We start from the raw sequence: 20,565 nt of genomic DNA, 5'->3' as shown, positions 1-20,565 counted from the left end.
GCACAGGGAGTCGAACCGGCAATCCTCCGTGTTGGTAGACAAAGGAATAGACCGCCACTTACGTAACATAGCTAAAATTCGGTCTTTTTCGTCCATGGCTGATGCAGAGACTCTAATACATGCATTTGCTACATCCAGACTTTATTACTGTAATGTTCTGTTTTCGAGGCTGCCACATGCTAGTATTAAAAGTCTTCAGATGGTTCAGAATACTGCAGCTAGAATCCTAAATAAAACTAGAAAATTTGACCATATTACACCAATTTTTACCTCCCTTCATTGGCTTCCTATCCATGTTAGATCAGAATACAAGATGCTTCTGCTGACTTATAAAATCCTAAATGGGCTTTACCCATCTTACCTGTCTGATCTCCTTAAACCGTACATTCCACCTCGAGCTCTTCACTCTCAAAATACAGGGCTCCTGTGTGTACCCAAAGTTAAAAAGAAGTCAGCTGGTGGCAGAGCCTTTTTCTACCGGGCCCCGTCCTTGTGGAATAACCTGCCTGCTGCCATCAGACAGTCTGTTGAGTCCTTTACATCCAAACTTAAAACTCATCTTTTTGCCTTAGCATACAATTAGTTGCCTTTAAGTTGAATGCTTCACAACCTGTACTGCATGGCAGGTCGGTTTCTGTCTCAATGAATTTACGAGGCACTGTTCTGCTGACGAGATAACAGTGTATAGATTATGACTAATTGATGACTTAATTGATAATGACTAATGACTATTGTAAACTGTTCTCTCAATTTTTCTCTCTCTGAATGATGTCTTCTCCCTTCTCTTTTTCTGTGTGTGAATGGTGTCATACGAGTCTCCCTTGTGTGCACGTGCAGTCGGTCCTCCTCCCAGGTCTCTGTGATGATGGTGGTTGCCACCTGAATGCTGCGTGATATTCCCCTCATCATTTTCTTTTTATATATCTTATAAATCCATATCATTTTTGTTATCCTGGGTTTTTTTTTTTTTACATGGTGATGCTGGTTGTGCGGCTTGGGTCCTGGGCTGTTCCGGTGGCATCTGGACACTGCTTGGCATCCTGCGCATCATAGTCTTCATAAATTTTATAAGTCCATTATAATTCTGTTATCCTCTTTCAGTGTTGTATTCTGTAATTTGTGTAAAAAAAAAAAAAAAACATCCATTGCACGTTGTCCGCCTTGGGAGAGAGATCCCTCCTCTGGTGCTCTTCCTGAAGTTTCTTCCTATTTTTTCTCCCTGTTAAAGTTGTTTGTTTTTTTTGGGGGGGGGGGTTATTCCTTATCCGATGCAAGGGTCTAAGGACAGGATGTTGTGTTGCTGTAAAGCCCCTTGAGGCAAATTTGTAATATTGGGCTATACAAATAAAATTGACTTGACTGCCACGCCACCCGGATGCCCCTGTACAAGCCTCTTTGATAGGACCACAAGCCAAAGTCTACTGGCTTGGAGACACAGCAGGACAGATTCAAACCACAAGACAAATGGGGAAACTACTTATCTGTACTATCCCCAAAAGTGCAAAAACCTACACTAGAACCCCATTGCACAATGCACTATGACCCAACACAAGATTTAGTATTTGAAAACAGACAGCTAAAGGCCACAAAAGGTAGAAAATATTACCTTATGTCACAAGCCTTAGTCATAGGGAAAGAGGGTGGTGCGGCTATAGTACAACCCAATGCATTTTTTGTTTGTTTTTTGTTTGTTTTGTGGCTCCCCCCCCCCTTTTCCCCCCAATTGTTCCTGGCCAATTACCCCACTCTTTCGAGCTGTCCCAGTCGCTGCTCCATTCCCTCTGCCGATCGGGGGCAGGCTGCAGACTACCACGTCTCCTCCGATACATGTGGATTCGCCAACTACTTGTTTTCACCTGACAGTGAGGAGTTTCACCAGGGGGACCTAGCGCGTGGGAGGATCATACATTCCCCCCAGTTCCCCCTCCCCCCAGAACAGGCACCCCGACCGACCAGAGGAGGCGCTAGAGCAGCGACCAGGACACATACCCACATCCGGCTTCCCTCCCACAGACACGGCCAATTGGGTCTGTAGAGATGCCCGACCAAGCTGGAGGTAACATGGGGATTTGAACTGAAGATCCGTTTTGGTAGACAACGGAATAGACCGCTATGCTACCCAAATGCCCCCCAACACATTTCTTGATGAGTGGCATGATGTACTAAGAGCAAGGCCACACATCACGCCATCGCCAGCTCATTTTGCCAGGGCTAAAGCCCCGAACGTTTTGACTGTAGCCCCGAATATAATTTTAAATTTAAGCCTATGTGAAGACTGACAAAAAACGCAACGTGTGTGAATGTCTGATAAGTCTTCATAACATAACAACCTGTCAAAATAAATGCAGGTCTCCCCCCGCCTTTTCTCCCAAATTGCATCCGGCCAATTACCCCACTCTTCCGAGCCATCCCAGTCGCTGCTCCACCCCCGCTGCCGATCCGGGGAGGGCTGCAGACTACCACATGCCTCCTCTGATACATGAGTCGCCAGCCACTTCTTTTCACCTGACAGTGAGAAGTTTCACCAGGGGGACATGGCACGTGGGAGGATCATGCTATTCCCCCACGTCCCCCGCCCCCGAACAGGCGCCCCGGCTGACCAGAGGAGGTGCTAGTACAGCGACCATGACACATACCCACATCCAGCTTCCCACCAGCAGACATGGCCAATTGCGTTTGTAGACGCCCGACCGAGCCAGAGGTAACATAAACGCAGGTTTTTATACTAACTGTGTGTGTGCGCACGCGTGCACAACGTGCATGAGTGGGAGGGTCTGATGGTCAGCGCTGAGTGACGTGACTAGGGCTGCAACTAACGATTATTTTGGTAGTCGACTAATCTGTCGATTATTTTTTCGATTAGTCGACTAATCTAACGATTATTTCTTTCACACCCTCCATCTCTGCTTCCTGAGGGCGCGGATCCTCTTCCGGGCTCCAGTGCACGTTTTACCTCACACGCTTAAGTCTGCACACTTGTGAATGTCGCCCTGTGTCTCTCTGCCTTAACATAACATGATCCCATAGCGAATTAAAATAATGACTCATGAAACATTTGAATTTGGAACTTGTTTTGGAGCTACTTGTTTAATCAAATGCATCATCAATCATAATGAAAACTAAATAAATACATGAAATAATACAAATGAAAGTAAATGCATTATCAATCATAATAAAAACAAAATAAATAAATTAAATAATACAAATTAAAGTGCAAGTCAAAACGTAAAGATCATATGCAAATAATGTTTTAAAAGTAACTCAAAATAGCAGCCTCTGCCCCAGCACCGCGGTTCTGATGGGGCTGTTAACCTGGTCCAGGAGGGGGACGTGGATCCACTCACTAGGCTCCACCATCTCCAGCAGGAGGGGAGAATGAGTCAGCTCAGACAGACCTGTAGGTCTTTTGTTTGCTGTGTGTGAGTGAGAGGAGCTGTGTGTGTGTATATGTGTGTCTTACTCTGATCTCCTGCAATTCATAAACACTTTAAATTGCAGTGCAGGAACGTGAGCATGTCGACGTGCTCTGGAGTGAGGCTGGCTCTCTTCTTTGAGGCGATGTTCCCAGCTGCTGAGAAGAGACGCTCAGAGGGAGTAGAAGTAGCTGGAATACACAAAAACGATTTGGCTTGTGATGCAAGGGTTGGATACTTTGCCTCATTCAATTTCCACCAAGACAGGGGACTTTCTGTCTTTGAGAGGGGCTGCTCTCCGAAGTACATCAGCACTTCATTACTGATCGCTTGGTTGCGCGCATCCTGTTCATCACTGGTCTCACTGTCACTGTCTGTTGAGTCACATCCAAGCAGTGAATCGAGCGCTGAAACAGACCTATTTGTAGTTCCCTCAGCTGAGTCTGTGGCATCCTTGTCAGCTGATGCTGCTGTGGCTTCTTCATTCCCACTGGTGTGCTGGTTATTCACAGTACTCCCATCCTTGGACTGTAGGGCCAGAGCTTGTACTTTATTCTGAACACTGAACCTCTCCTCCGGTGTCAGGAATTTCAGTTTTCGAAATCGTGGGTCTAGTGCAGCTGCAATGATCTGTTTGCTTGGGTCATCATCTGTGATGGTGACCTCTCTTGACCAGCGTGCAGTGGTCTCCTCTGAAGCAGCCGCCTGGAAGGCCTGCACAGGAGCTGTATCATAGGCAGTGTGGGTGGACTTCAAAAGCCCTCTGACTAGTGGAGGCAGGGCGGGGGCTGTCACATAGCTTTCACCAATCTCAAGTAGACAGTGGCACATTCAAAGGCCTGGAGAGCTTTGGCCAGTTCATCTAGCAGGGTCCACTGATCAGCTTTGAGGTCTAGGTATTGTTTCCCTCTCTGTGTTACTGCCGGGTCAGACAGAGTCGCAGTCAGTGGCCATCTCTGTTCCAGCATGCGAGTCACCATATAATAGGTGCTGTTCCACCTGGTAGAGACATCTTGGACAAGTTTGTGTTCCGGGGTCCCCATCTGTTTCTGCTTTGTCTTAAGCTTGCTTGAAGCCAGTTCGCTCCTTTTAAAGTGCTTGACGAGACACCTCGCTGCTCCCAGTGCTTTACTGATCCGAGGGTGTTTCAGTGCACGATTGATCACCAACTGTAAAGTGTGGCCTGCAAGACGGATAGACACCCACCCATGTTTTTCCTGCAAGATGTTTGCAGCCAGTACGACATTGGAGCCATTGTCATGAACAACTGCCACAATCTTGCTTGGAGGGATCTCAAACCTTTCCACAACCTGCTCAATCCATGCAGCAATGTTGGGTCCAGTGTGCCGTTCTTCGAGTGGCATGGTTGTAAGGCAGAAGCTAGTGAGCTCCCAGTCATCACTTATAAAGTGACAGGTGACGCCAAGATATGCCTCTGTCGGGACACTGGTCCAGGCATCAGTTGTCAGGGCAATCTTGTTCTTGGTTGCTTTAAGAGCATCTTTAACCTTACCAAAAGTAGCTTCATACTTTCCCTCCATAAGCTTAGTAAAATGAGTTCTGGAAGGTAAGGTGTAACCTGGATGGAATGTGGTGACCATCTGCTTAAATCCCCCATCTTCAACCATGGATATTGGTCTCATGTCATTGACGAGCATGTTGAGGATGCTCTCTGTTAAGACTCCAGCCATTTGAGGGGTGCATGAGCCTCTCTTCAGGATGAACTCATCCACACGCCTTTGCTTAGTACTAAAATAGAAAGAGAACAAAACAGAAAGCTGTATTAATTATCATCACAATTTGTAGGCTATGGTATCAGTTTATCTTAGTGTACTGACTAATACCAATTAAACCATTTAAATGAATAAATATCTTACAACTGAATTATTGATATGCTCCAACCCAGTCTAACTAGCTAACGCTACGACAAGCTACAGCTGATTAGAGCGCACTGGGAAAGCTAGTTGACTGTCTAGGCTACAGACAGCTCACGTTAGTACCGCGTCGTGTTTTTGCAGACTGCAGATTGACTAGCTAAGTAAGATAGCTAGCTAATGTTAGATGGTGCTAACGTTCCCCGTCTCTGCAGTCTTGCCTGCGCTTTAGCCCAAAAAGTTCAATTTTTTTCAACTGAAAAAAAAAAGAAACCTAGAGCCCATAGCGCAGTAAGTTACTGCAATCAGTGAATGTTAGAACTCGTTAACATTTAGCTAACGTTAGCAATCTTAACTTAGCTAGTTAATACTCCAGTCTGCAAAAACACGACACTCGGTGACAAATGACGGAGCTAAACAACTCTAAGCTGTAGTGTGCTACGCTGCAAGCTTGGTGCTGTTTAGCTAATGTTACATACAGCTCGTTGGTGGATACGCAGAATCCACATAACTGAAATAGCGTTCGCTTAGCAAGCATCACCCTTGAGACGTTCTGTTTTCCAACATGTAACTTAAGCTAACGTAAACATTACGATACTGTGGCTAACTAGCTAAACTTACCCATGATCCGAAGTTGCAATCATCGTGGCTCCAGGGTGCTTGCGTTTCAAATGCTCGTGCATCGCCGTAGTGTTGCTGTGGAATGCCAATTCGGCTTTGCATATTCTGCATTTAACTGACTTCTTTGGCTTGTCATCTGTGAAATACTCACAGACTTTTGATAGTCTCGGTCTCGCTGGTTTTTGCTCTTCATTAGCCTCATTCGCTCTCCTTTCCGCCATCGTTCATACGCTTTCTTCTTCTCTTCGTCGTTCATGCAAAATGCAGTTATATCAGACGATGGAAGCGATACTGCCCCCAGCACTTCCTATAGGGCATTGCAGTTACAAATGAACATTTGTGCGGTTTTGAGTTAACGTTACTGGCTCTGATTGTTTTTATACGACGCGTCGAAGCTAAAATTCTGCGTCGACGAGTTTTTAAGATCGACGTCGTCGATTATGTCGACTAATCGTTGCAGCCCTAGACGTGACAAGTTAAAGCAAGAAGAGACGAGTAGAGGAGAATTGGCAGAGTTTGAAGGAAAAGAGAAATTCTTTTCATCATGATCGTAGGTGTCATTTAGCTAGCGGGCCATACTTCAATTGTCCTGTAGCAGGGTTTTTCTTGTAAATAAATCAAATTTCCATAAAACGAACTAAAATGGTAATGACTCCTTCATTTTTACTATAGGCACAAACCAAAGTTAACCATCATATTGATTTAAATCTAAATAAGCTTCAAGTAAATAAACAATTAACTTTACGCCATTATGTTTGGGATTATTGTTTAGATACTACTACAGTTAGATCATGTAATTAGAATCCAATCCAATTATGAATCTATTTATGGGTTTCATTTAAGTTGATTTCATGGTTTTGCAGAGGGTAGCAAAGACGAGCTCCAGACTGAAGAGCCGGCAGCAGCAGCCTAGCCAGAATCAGACGTGGAAACTGGTAACAACAATTTGGTGTTTCTTTGTGTGTTTGTGTCAGAGACAGTCAAAGAGTGAAGCTATTTTGATTAGCTAAAATGCTAACACTACTCATGCCTGTACATTAAAATGAATGTTGTCAATTGCAGACAGTGTCAGTGTAGACAGGTCAATGTTAGGGTGTACCTTTTAAAGTTACACTGAAATAACAAATGTTTTCATTTTAGCTTATTTAACATGCCATACACCATTTTGACAATTTGTTAAAAAAGTAAAATATCCTCAAATCGCATTATTTTGACTTCCTGAAAAATATATAAAGATATAACTCGCGTGGTTCATTTCATTGTAATGTGTATCACAAGGTACATAAAAAGTCCTACAAGAGTAGAAGTAGACAAGTTTTTGAGGTACACATTTCAATGATTACTTTGACTGTAAATAAGGTGTCAGAGAGCATTAAAAAAAAAAAGCATCAAAACAGATCCCCCCTGGACCCCCCTCCAGAAGTCCAGGCTAAGTCCCGAATGTCCTAAAATTCTGGAAACACCCCTGCATCATGCTACTCATCAATGAGGGATTTGAATCAAAACATTTAGGACCAATGGTACTGCACGCCTCCACAAAACAATGGAAGGCGACTGCCAACCCCTGGATCTTCAAATCCACTGACGAAACGTTCATAAAAATCTTATGCTCAACCCCACTGCTGGCAGCACCCAAGGAGGTCACTATAACATTAGGAGAAGAAATAGCTGTCCAAGAAATAGAAAAGATAGATAACCCAATGTTAAATAAAATGTTGAAGGAAATTCCAAAAGGTGCTATGGTCAAAACATGACACGGATGTAGGCCTAGTAACATCAGCAAAACCAGTCAGGGTTAAGGCTTAAACCAAACTGCAAACCCCCAAGGAGAAATCGGTATCCCTTAAAAGCAGAAGCAGTACAGGATATAGAAAAGACAATCAAGCGATTAATAGAAGCAGGAGTCTTGAGTCTTGGTACATTATGGAATGGACTGCTACGCTACCTGGACGCCCCAATTAATATCTTTAATTAAACCGAAAGACACGTGTCGTACCGCTATGCCGTCCATCTCAGCCAACAAGAGACAGTCGAGCAGGAGAAATAGGTTCCCATGTACCCTCGTGGCATTTTTTTGAAACCTGTTTTTTTTAAGATCCTAATGGTGTCTACGTAGTTAAGAATTTTTCATGTTGCCAAGTAGGGATGTAACGGTTACCGGTTTAATGATTAACGACGGTAAAATTCCCGACGGTTAGTATTACCGTTTCAAATTTTAATTATCATTAAAACCGTGTTTGATTACTGTGCTTTGAAAAACTCAACGGTAAATACTGTCCAGCATAGTCTGTCAGACGCAGGCGCGCAGGCGCAGTATGCAACATGGGTTTGTTTTGCTTCAATGAAATATGGAAGGCACAGGCAGTGATGGCGCTTGGGAGATTTTTTTGCCTACTAAGAGGACTAAGTCTGAAGTGTGGTCGTATTTTGGTTTTTATAAGAGTGCTGAGGGAAAATTGATTGAAGATGGTTACCCTGTCTGCAGAACGAAAATCGCTGCGAAAGGGGGCAACACTTCTAATCTTATGAGTCATCTCCGTGACCACCATCCACAACTTTACAGCGAATGCAAGGTAAGTTAACTTTTAGCTGAATGCATGATGTGGGGACTTCGGAATGGGGGAAAATGTCATGGTTTGCATGTCTAACTTGCTAATAGTTTGTCAATAATGTAAACTTGAGCTTTCATGTTACCAAACGTTACTCTTTGTGAGGGCCGACGGTCCGTTCCACTGGCTAAAGTTAGCTACTCGTGCGTTGTACGTTCTTAAGGAAAAGCAAGGAAAAAACCTCCACAGGACTCCGGTGTAAAAAGATAACGAAACGAAAATGTATTCCGGTTCCACAGCAAAATCTTCATACAGGAGTAATCAAATAATAATTTCCTAAAATATAACTAAGGCTGGCTATTACTGCCACGTTATTACTACAGCTACAGTAAGAAAACTGTATAGCTTCAGTCTCCAAAATCACCGCCGACTCAACACTCACAAATCTAGACGCTTCCTGGTTCATGTACACAGAAATTTGCGATCTTCTTAAAGTGACAGTAGCCCTAATGTTCAACATGAGCACTGAGCTAAATAAAACTGTTTCATATGCTTATCTATACCAAACAGCATTCCTAATGCAGATTATATCCAAAGCTATCAATGTAAACATTATAAACATTATTTAAAGTAACTAAGAAATATAAGACAAGAATCTATTATACAGCTATGCTGAATTCTAATCTCCAATGTAGGCTATGACAGTAGGCAACTAGCCTATAGAAATAAAGTCGGCTATAAGGCGTAGCCTAACTCAAAATCACATCTAGGATGCTTTGGCTCCTATACTCTTGTAAAAACACTACACGTTGTTCTGCTGCTGTATGCGTCGTGTGTCTGCAGTCAGTGCAGACTTTATTCTCCCATTGCACATGATGACACATTCCATAGTTTAGTCACTCACCAACATATTTTGTTCATTTAAAATTCGGCAGTCGTTGAATTGGTTGTAAAAGTGTTCGAACAGGAGAAACACTAGACTCCTCTACAAGACTCCTCTGTATTTATGTCAATTTGGCTCATTGCAATTACTATCACTGTCTTCTTAAAACTCATTTTATGTAAACTGTGCATGGGGTCTTTGCATATACTCTAATGCAACACAGAAAATAGACTGTGTGTGTGTGTGTGTGTGTGTGTGTTAATAATACTGTAACAATAATAATTAAAAAAGTGATACATTTGCTTTTCCCTTGTTTACAGAGTGGGCGTGCAGCAGGCAAACCCAGTGATGCTACTGGTCCCTCGTCCTCAACTACAGTGACACAGACACTCGAGCAAGCATTTCAAAGACAGGCTGCTTATGCACCCACATCTAAAAATGCTGAAGACCTCACTGCAGCCCTTTCATATTACATTGCAAAGGACATGATGCCATTTCAAATCGTTGAGAGGCCTGGCTTTCTGAGGCTGATGAAGGTCGCCGTGCCTCACTACAAAGTGCCATCACGAAATTTCTTTGCCAAGACTGAAATCCCAAACCTGTACAACCAGGTTAAAGCTGATGCTGGAAAAGGTTTGGCTCAAGGCACATGGTTTGCTGCAACTACTGACCTCTGGACCAGTGAAAGCGGGGCTGGTCAACCCTACATCAGCTTCACTATCCAGTACCTCACCCCAGACTGGCAACTGGTATCAAACTGCCTGGAAACACAGTTCTTCCCAGAAGATCACTCGGCTCACAACATCAGAGTTTTTCGAGAATATGCTGGAAGAGTGGGGGATCAACAAGAGAAACCTGGTCTGCATAACCACAGACAACGCAACTAACATGATCAAGGCTTTTGAAGAGTTCCCAGATCTGTGGCTTGGGTGCTTTGGCCATAATTTGAACCTGGCCATCTCAAAGGCTCTGAAAATTCCGAGAGTTGACACAGCAGTCAAGGCCTACCATCATCTGGTCCAAGGCTTCTCACGGAGCTGGAAGGAAAGAACTGCGAGAAAAGCAAGCTGCCCTCAACATGCCAAAGAAGGCTCTCATCCATGATGTGGTGACCCGATGGGGATCTACACACAAGATGCTGGAGCGTTTCCTCAGCCAACAGCAGCCAGTCTGTGCGACACTGACTGGAGAAAGAGGAACATGGTATCTGATGGCCAAGAATTCAGACATAAGTGTCATGGAACAACTGTGCCAGTTCCTTGAACCTCTGAGCAAGTTTACTGATGCACTTGCTTCAGAGACACGAGTTACACTGTCAGCCGTCAAGCCTGTCCTGGACCACACCACCCATGATGTTCTGGTGGAAAAGGATGAGGAGCCACCCCTGATCAAGGAGATGAAAAGGGTAATGAGAGAAGACCTTAACAACAGATATACAAAGAAGGCAAAGAGAGTCATGCAGATGGCTTGTTTCATTGACCCCCGCTTCAAAAGCAGCTTTTTAGATGAACCTGAGGCTGCAACAGTTGACAGCTGTGTCCAGGAGGCCTTGAAGCTGGCACCTGTACAAATCAGGGAAGAACCACAAAGCACCAGCAGCACCTCTACCACCAGCACCCCCACAGCAGCATCTGAGGGGAAAGGCCTAGCTGGGTTGCTGAGAAAGATTACCTCAGCAAGGCAGCAGAGAGGGGAAGAGGGTCAGATTCTGACCACCCCAGAAGACAGAGTGAAAGAAGAGATCAAGGTCTACCCGTCTCTGCCATCCATTCCAGCAGAGGAGGATCCTCTGGTGTGGTGGAGGGGCCATGCATCAGAGCTGCCTCACCTTGCCAGGGTTGCCAGGAAGCTTTTGTGCATCCCAGCAACCAGCGTGCCATCAGAGATTGTTAAGTGCCAGCAGGCACATTGTCTCCTCTCGCAGATCACTACTTAAACCTGACAAAGTAAATATGCTGACATTTTTACATTTCAATCTCAAGTGAACAAAGATGCATACATACAGGTTTTAGGCCAGCAGCACCTTATTTCTTTATGAAGGAGAACGGACATACAGTCAGGGCTGTTCATTTGATTTGCTTACATATTTTGTGTTATTTTAATGTCAACACCTGCACTTTGGATTTGTTTACATATGGTTGTATTGTTCTTACATCCACATTGCATTGTTTATAATGGTCGTGTTGCTTTTAAATACACATTTGATTTGTTTACTTAAGGTGCATAGAAACAGTGAAATTGCTCTTACTATACGAGCTTGCCTGGTCAGGCACGACCAGTGCTACAAAATCTGTAAACGACTTGAGCATAAAATGTGAAGAAATTTCTTTTTGGTTGCCGTTTTCTTATTTGCAATGTACACAAAGTGCAGTTACCTCTCATGGCCACATGGTGACATCTTTAATGCACATTTGTATGGTTTTTTCATATGTTTAAATAAGGAATGTTATTATTTTATTTATTTTTATTATTTTAATGTTTATGCAAACAAAAAGTGCATAGTGCTGCTAATTTTATTTGTGGTTTTCAAAATAAAACTTGGTGAAATGATTTCCGTGTGTGTATCAGTACTTTCTGAACATTTTCAGCACATTTTAACAATACCGCGATAATACTGATAACCGTGATAATTCTGGTCACTATAATCATGATATAACATTTTCATACCGTTACATCTCTAGTTCCAGCCAAGCAGTTATACACCTGATCCCACTAATCAACCAGTAGAGTCTTTGCTAAGGAACTTGATTAGGAGACAGGTGTGCAATTGCTTGGTTGGAACAAAAATCTTCACCCACACTGGCCCTTTCTGGATAAGATTGCCCACCCCTGATATAGGCGATGGTTTAAGCTAGATTTCCCGATGAACTGTATCGGATCATATTCTTCTCTCCCCTCCGATATCCGATCCAGCATTCTGGGCCAGTATCGACCCGATACTGATGCCGTGGATCGGAACATCCCTACTAACTACTTATTGTGTACTAGGCCTGCAACTAACGATTATTTTGGTAGTCGACTAATCTGTCGATTATTTTTTCGATTAGTCGACTAATCTAACGATTATTTCTTTCACACCCTCCATCTCTGCTTCCTGAGGGCGCGGATCCTCTTCCGGGCTCCAGTGCACGTTTTACCTCACATGCTTAAGTCTGCACACCTGTGAATGTCGCCCTGTGTCTCTGTCTTAACATAACACGATCCCATAGCGAATTAAAATAATGACTCATGAAACATTTGAATTTGGAACTTGTTTTGGAGCTACTTGTTTAATCAAATGCATCATCAATCATAATGAAAACTAAATAAATACATTAAATAATACAAATGAAAGTCAATGCATTTTCAATCATAATAAAAACAAAGTAAATAAATTAAACAATGCAAATTAAAGTGCAAGTCAAAACGTAAAGATAATGTGCAAATAATGTTTTAAAAGTAACTCAAAATAGCAGCCTCTGCCCCAGCACCGCGGTTCTGATGGGGCTGTTAACCTGGTCCAGGAGGGGGACGTGGATCCACTCACTAGGCTCCACCATCTCCAACAGGAGGGGAGGATGAGTCAGATCAGACAGACTTGTAGGTCTTTTGTTTGCTGTGTGTGAGTGAGAGGAGCTGTGTGTGTGTGTATATGTGTGTCTTACTCTGATCTCATGCAGTTCATAAATGCTTTAAATTGCAGTGCAGGAACGTGAGCATGTCGACGTGCTCTGGAGTGAGGCTGGCTCTCTTCTTTGAGGCGATGTTCCCAGCTGCTGAGAAGAGACACTCAGAGGGAGTAGAAGTAGCTGGAATACACAAAAACGATTTGGCTTGTGATGCAAGGGTTGGATACTTTGCCTCATTCAATTTCCACCAAGACAGGGGACTTTCTGTCTTTGAGAGGGGCTGCTCTCCGAAGTACATCAGCACTTCATTACTGATCGCTTGGTTGCGTGCATCCTGTTCATCATTGGTCTCACTGTCACTGTCTGTTGAGTCACATCCAAGCAGTGAATCGAGAGCTGAAACAGACCTATTTGGAGTTCCCTCAGCTGAGTCTGTGGCATCCTTGTCAGCTGATGCTGCTGTGGCTTCTTCATTCCCACTGGTGTGCTGGTTATTCACAGTACTCCCATCCTTGGACTGTAGGGCCAGAGCTTGTACTTTATTCTGAACAGTAAACCTCTCCTCTGGTGTCAGGAATTTCAGTTTTCGAAATCGTGGGTCTAGTGCAGCTGCAATGATCTGTTTGCTTGGGTCATCATCTGTGATGGTGACCTCTCTTGACCAGCGTGCAGTGGTCTCCTCTGAAGCAGCCGCCTGGAAGGCCTGCACAGGAGCTGTATTATAGGCAGTGTGGGTGGACTTCAAAAGCCCTCTGACTAGTGGAGGCAGGGCGGAGACTGTCACATAGCTTTCACCACTCAAGTAGACAGTGGCACATTCAAAGGCCTGGAGAGCTTTGGCCAGTTCATCTAGCAGGGTCCACTGATCAGCTTTGAGGTCTAGGTATTGTTTCCCTCTCTGTGTTACTGCCGGGTCAGACAGAGTCGCAGTCAGTGGCCATCTCTGTTCCAGCATGCGAGTCACCATATAATAGGTGCTGTTCCACCTGGTAGAGACATCTTGGACAAGTTTGTGTTCCGGGGTCCCCATCTGTTTCTGCTTTGTCTTAAGCTTGCTTGAAGCCAGTTCGCTCCTTTTAAAGTGCTCGACGAGACACCTCGCTGCTCCCAGTGCTTTACTGATCTGAGGGTGTTTCAGTGCACGATTGATCACCAACTGTAAAGTGTGGCCTGCACAGTGGATAGACACCCACCCATGTTTTTCCTGCAAGATGTTTGCAGCCAGTACGACATTGGAGCCATTGTCATGAACAACTGCCACAATCTTGCTTGGAGGGATCTCAAACCTTTCCACAGCCTGCTCAATCCATGCAGCAATGTTGGGTCCAGTGTGCCGTTCTTCGAGTGGCATGGTTGTAAGGCAGAAGCTAGTGAGCTCCCAGTCATCACTTATAAAGTGACAGGTGATGCCAAGATATGCCTCTGTCGCGACACTGGTCCAGACATCAGTTGTCAGGGCAATCTTGTTCTTGGTTGCTTTAAGAGCATCTTTAACCTTACCAAAAGTAGCTTCATACTTTCCCTCCATAAGCTTAGTAAAATGAGTTCTGGAAGGTAAGGTGTAACCTGGATGGAATGTGGTGACCATCTGCTTAAATCCCCCATCTTCAACCATGGATATTGGTCTCATGTCATTGACGAGCATGTTGAGGATGCTCTCTGTTAAGACTCCAGCCATTTGAGGGGTGCATGAGCCTCTCTTCAGGATGAACTCATCCACACGCCTTTGCTTAGTACTAAAATAGAAAGAGAACAAAACAGAAAGCTGTATTAATTATCATCACAATTTGTAGGCTATGGTATCAGTTTATCTTAGTGTACTGACTAATACCAATTAAACCATTTAAATGAGTAAATATCTTACAACTGAATTATTGATATGCTCCAACCCAGTCTAACTAGCTAACGCTACGACAAGCTACAGCTGATTAGAGCGCACTGGGAAAGCTAGTTGACTGTCTAGGCTACAGACAGCTCACGTTAGTACCGTGTCATGTTTTTGCAGACTGCAGATTGACTAGCTAAGTAAGATAGCTAGCTAATGTTAGATGGTGCTAACGTTCCCCGTCTCTGCAGTCTTGCCTGCGTTTTAGCCCAAAAAGTTCAATTTTTTTCAACTGAAAAAAAAAGAAACCTAGAGCCCATAGCGCAGTAAGTTACTGCAGTCAGTGAATGTTAGAACTCGTTAACATTTAGCTAACGTTAGCAAACTTAACTTAGCTAGTTAATACTCCAGTCTGCAAAAACACGACACTCGGTGATAAATGACGGAGCTAAACAACTCTAAGCTGTAGTGTGCTACGCTGCAAGCTTGGTGCTGTTTAGCTAATGTTACATACAGCTCGTTGGTGGATACGCAGAATCCACATAACTGAAATAGCGTTCGCTTAGCAAGCATCACCCTTGAGACGTTCTGTTTTACAACATGTAACTTAAGCTAACGTAAACATTACGATACTGTGGCTAACTAGCTAAACTTACCCATGATCCGAAGTAGCAATCATCGTGGCTCCAGGGTGCTTGCGTTTCAAATGCTCGTGAATCGCCGTAGTGCTGCTGTGGAATGCCAATTCGGCTTTGCATATTCTGCATTTAACTGACTTCTTTGGCTTATCATCTGTGAAATACTCCCAGACTTTTGAGTCTCGGTCTCGCTGGTTTTTGCTCTTCATTAGCCTCATTCGCTCTCCTTTCCGCCATCGTTCATACGCTTTCTTCTTCTCTTCGTCGTTCATGCAAAATGCAGTTATATCAGACGATGGAAGCGATACTGCCCCCAGCACTTCCTATAGGGCATTGCAGTTACAAATGAACATTTGTGCGGTTTTGAGTTAACGTTACTGGCTCTGATTGTTTTTATACGACGCGTCGAAGCTAAAATTCTGCGTCGACGAGTTTTTATGATCAACGTCGTCGATTATGTCGACTAATCGTTGCAGCCCCATTGTGTACTGGAAACTGCTACTTAAACATTTCAAATATCAATCGTCACCACTCAGCAAGATACAGCAAGAAGCTTTTACATCTGATATGTAAGTATTATCTACATTTTTTACAACTGGAAAATATTTCATGTCACTACATTGAATATAAGGATACATAAATAATATCTATTAGGAGTATAAGTATATTATCATCAGATTAGCTTACTTGCTAGATAACTAGCTAACACTAGTTAACATTAGCCAGCTAACTTAGCTAATTAGTACTTCCTAACTTCCCAGCCTATCAGCGCTGGTGCCGAACCACATCTGCACGAGCCCAGTACTTTGAGATGTTGCCGAAGGTGTGATCTTACTGATGACCCTGAGTTCCCCAAAGGCTGGGAAAAATTGTGAGCTGGATCTGGCACAGATCAAGAAAAGTGAGGAGGCAGTCCAGTGCACCATCACTGCCATCAAGAGTTTCACCAACCCCTTCCAAATGACAGACAATGAGCGCCTCTACTCTCTCGCCTCTGGTGCTCCTGTCTCCCTTGAGGTCATGGTTGATGTCCTAATGCTGAGGCTGTTGGCAAGGCTGCCAAGAGGGCGTTCATCCGAGACCATCTTCGGAGTGGGTGTGAGACGAGCTTCTTCGACCCCATCAAGAAGCAGAAGCTGCTGACGATGGAGGCCTGCAACAAGATGGCCAAGCTCACATCCTCAGAGGGTTGTGGCTAGATGGGATACAGCCACAGATGGAAGTGACGCAAAATCTCACCGGGCATAGAAAAAAAAAAAAAAAAAAGCATATGTGTTAGGGTACGCAGCTGTCGTGGCAATTATCTAATTCCACTGAAATTACATGAGGAACGAGACAAAAATCTGTTACAATATTGTCACACAATTTTAATATATGTTCAATGAACAGACGCATCCAAGTCCAGGTGCTTGAATGCACCTCGATCAATATAGTACAGTCTCTCTTATAAGGCAGTTGTCTGTTCTTCCCCTCCTTATCTCATGTCTTCCAGCTTTCATCCATGAAGGCCACTTCTAAAATTGGTGTGTACAGACTTGCTACACTCAGTGGGTCTCCCATACAACCAACAATTAAGAACAGGCCCTTTTTGTGCACCTGGAGAAGATGCTTTATAAGACTATCTTTGTTCTATTTACACATGGACTTCAAGCATCTATCTAAGCAATGTAAGGTCATGCTGAACGATTAAAAGTAAGCAAACATCAAATATGAATTGCCTTCACAGTAGCCTACCTTAGTAAAATGAAATGAAATCATGAACTGTGTGATGTAGCTAGCTAATGTATATCTTACAAATCCACTTCAAACAGTTAACTAACGTCAGCTAACGTAAGTCACATTTGTAATGTTAGCTATCAATAGCTATGCTAACTAGCTAGATAATTAATGTTAGCCAACTATGAAAACTCACCCTCCTGACCAAAAGCCCTGTCTTTTGTCGAAACAACAAATTTCGTCAGTGTCTCTTCATATTTTTTTAAAAATCACCTCAAAAGATTTACGCGAAGGGAAACTGTGAAAATAGCTTTCGTGGGCTTCTGGATTTGTCGCAATGTCTCTCAGGAGGTTAGCTAGGCTAGCTAGCGCCATAGCAAGGAAACATGCCCGACGAGATTTTGTGTCACTTCCGTCCGTGGCTGTACCCCATCTAGCCACAACCTCCTCAGAGGGAAAGGTAAAGCAATTTATATGGTCTATGCTTTGATATATTAATCTGCACATTATCCTACCAGAATCCCCTGTTTAACTTAAAGTTCTGGTGCATCGGTTGTACTATATGCTTGTCATTGCGTTCCAGCTCATACAGTACCAGGAGCAGAGCAACCTGGCCTTCCAGCTGCTCATCAAGTCACAGGTCCAGGAGGAGCCGCTTGATCTTGATGAGCTGATGTGCTACTCCCTCTCTCCTGTCCCTCACTCAATGGGCACTCCTGATGGGTTTTTTTTTTTTTGCCACGACCAACAAAACCACCATGCTGCACTTCCTCTTGGATGACAAGACATATGAAGTACCCTACCCCAAGGATGTCATCTTCATCCAAGATGGGAACACCCTCTTTCATGCCCTCACAAACCTGCCGCATACATTTGGAGCAATCTAACTGCGGGTATTCGACCAGATGGTAGCCAAGAAGCACTTCATCTTCTCCACTGATTCCTATCAGCCTGACTCCATCAAGGCGCAGGAGAGGTTTAGGCACGGCTTCTTTGAAAAGTTCATAGGGCAGGATATGGCTACCAGGAAACCCCAGGACTTTAAGCTCTTTATGGGCAATGAGGAGAACAAGCAACTCTGCCAGTTGATGCTCAAGGTTTGGGGCAGTAAGGAGGCAGCATCTGGCTGGCGAAGTGCGAGACAGCTGTTCTCATTGTGGAGGGGATAGCTCATCTGCTAATGTCATCAGATGGAGAAGTAAGTTGACTGATCCGTACCTAGGAAACTTCAATGGGGTCTTGTGTTAGCAGATTGTTTGCCAAGAATATAAGCTACCATGCATAAGGGTGTTTTGTGCCATTTCAGGCTGAGGTCACCAAGATCCATGCCCTCCAGTCAGACCAGGAAGAGACAGACAGCCGGGTTGTGCTCTACCTGCATCATGCTGAAGCTGGGCTTCAAGTCAGCAGTAGTAAGGACCCCGGACACTGATATCTTCTTCATCCTCCTGCATCACGCGGACACCGTCAACCTCGTCATCTATCCTGACACTGGCACAGGCAGGCACCATTAGCTGGTCAACGTCACGGAGCTGGCCACCTCTCTTGGGCAGTTATACTACAATACCCTGCTCGGCTATTATCTATTAAGTGGTGAGGACTGTACCAGCGCCTTCAAGGGCACACCGCTCAAAAAGCTCCAGAAGAATCCCACATTTCAAAAGGCTTTCAGGTTGGTGAATGAATTTTTCGATAATTTGGCATGTTAGGTATATTTAATGGGTTGCTGAAGCGTCATGTGATGTAGGCCGAAAGGTACAGGCTACCGATTCCTGCATGCGTGACGAACCCCGGATAGCCCCCCCCCCCTCGCGGTATTGACCGACTTGTCTTATTTGCCTGTTTTTCACCAATAAAGAATGGTTGTACATGTCAATGACCTTTCCCGTTTGTTTCCTGGTGTCAAAATTATAAGAAAACGTGGGTTTATTTGTCTTTGTATGTTGTCTGCTTCAGGAGTTGTGAAAATCGACGTTTTTTTTTGCCACTCGTGTGGACATCAATTCAAGATGGCCGCCAAGCGAATCCCATGGGCCATTAGTTGAACTTGGCAACATGAAAAATCCTTAACTAGACACCATTAGGATCCTAAAACAACAGGTTACCCAAAAAAAAAATGCCACGCGGGTACATGGGAACCTATGTATTTCTCCTAATCGACTAGTAGAGAAATGTCTGACTGACTCCTTCCCCGAGTCAAACCCCTCCCCCCGCCGGAGCTCCGGGTATTCGCCGTTGGTTACTACCGAAGCTTCGGAGCAACAAAAAAGAAAGAAAGAAACAAAAATGGTATCCGGGACAGCCCTAGTTCCGACAAAAGGATTTAACTAAATTAAGTGAAATTGCCCTACTCACCGTACGGCTCATTACGATACTGCGGACATTAGGAGACGCATCTATTGTATTGTATATCCATCACCTGTGATAATTAAGGTTGCAGACATTGTCCATCATAAAATTACCATTAAAGTCTCTCATGTCACCCCGCTGGTTAAATTCAAGTCATTATACATCGTGCTCTGCCATGGTTTGAAATAAAACCGACGCTAAATTACGAAATGTAAGTACACGAAAGGCAAACTAAGGTTTATTTTCCAGCATTTATTTTAAAATGGTTCTTCGTGATTGCTAGCGGGTCAAAGATCCAAATAAAACCTAATTTTGAAAAATAAATTGCCATCAAGTAAATTAGGTAGTTTATCAAATCAGAGGTCGCCATGTTTGTTCCACCTGCTAATTCTGCGTCTGCTGGTTTTAAACGCAATTTCGCTTTGTGTGCGGGGTTTTTATTTATTTATTTTAATTTTTTACAGTCAGCTAATCATTAAAGCCATGGCTTTTATATTACGGTATTTTTAGCGGCAGCAACGAACGAAAAAACTCTCGGATTTGGACGATACGGAAACTAAAGCCCGAGAATTAGCAATTTCGCCCAACCAACGAGTTACCTGCTCCGTTCAGTTGAGGGCTCCTCCAAACGTCCTTCCGTTGGTTTGTCTGCGATTCTCGTGTTTTCGAACTGTGTTCCTAAAGTAAACCACTCCGCTAGCTGCTCTGCAGTAATGGTTTTCTTCATTTTTATTTTTGTTTTCGCTTTCCAGAAGTTGTACTTATAACAGAAACGCTTATATAACGTACTACCGGATATGGCGTATATTGTTAAATCACTCCCGCCAAAATGGAAGCGAATCAGACGGGCTGAAATTCACGACGTCATTGGTCAACCTTCCAAGATTAACGTCTGTAGGTAGATGATCGGTATACCCTGGACCAGCGGTGGCTAACCATGTGCCATGAAGAGCCATGTGCATGCAGGTTTTCATTCTAACTCGACTCTATACCAGGGGATTTGAAATTACCTGGTGTGGGGGTTGCTAATCAGTGAAATCACCTGGTGTGGAAATTCCAAATCACCTGGTGTGGAGTCCGGCTGGAATG

At 43.9% G+C, this 20,565-nt stretch overlaps 1 protein-coding gene across 1 annotated transcript in view; it reads right to left on the bottom strand.

The window, feature by feature from the left end:
- tdrd9 (tudor domain containing 9) overlaps positions 1-20,203 on the bottom strand; it is a 121,302-nt gene extending 101,099 nt beyond the window's left edge. Inside the window, exons 1-7 of the mRNA XM_056295382.1 lie at positions 20,076-20,203; positions 18,503-18,575; positions 17,931-18,272; positions 16,494-16,606; positions 10,852-10,902; positions 10,652-10,760; positions 10,349-10,547 (exon numbers count right to left, since the gene is read on the bottom strand). Of these exons, the coding sequence (XP_056151357.1) occupies positions 10,349-10,547; positions 10,652-10,760; positions 10,852-10,902; positions 16,494-16,606; positions 17,931-18,272; positions 18,503-18,575; positions 20,076-20,203 (1,015 nt within the window). The remainder of the gene's footprint in view (positions 1-10,348; positions 10,548-10,651; positions 10,761-10,851; positions 10,903-16,493; positions 16,607-17,930; positions 18,273-18,502; positions 18,576-20,075) is intronic.
- Positions 20,204-20,565: the final 362 nt, after the last annotated feature.

This window comes from Lampris incognitus, chromosome 16 (assembly GCF_029633865.1).
Source record: "Lampris incognitus isolate fLamInc1 chromosome 16, fLamInc1.hap2, whole genome shotgun sequence".
NCBI lineage: Eukaryota > Metazoa > Chordata > Actinopteri > Lampriformes > Lampridae > Lampris > Lampris incognitus.
Note: the sequence above shows the minus strand (reverse complement) of the source record. Positions and strands in the feature narration are given on the sequence as shown.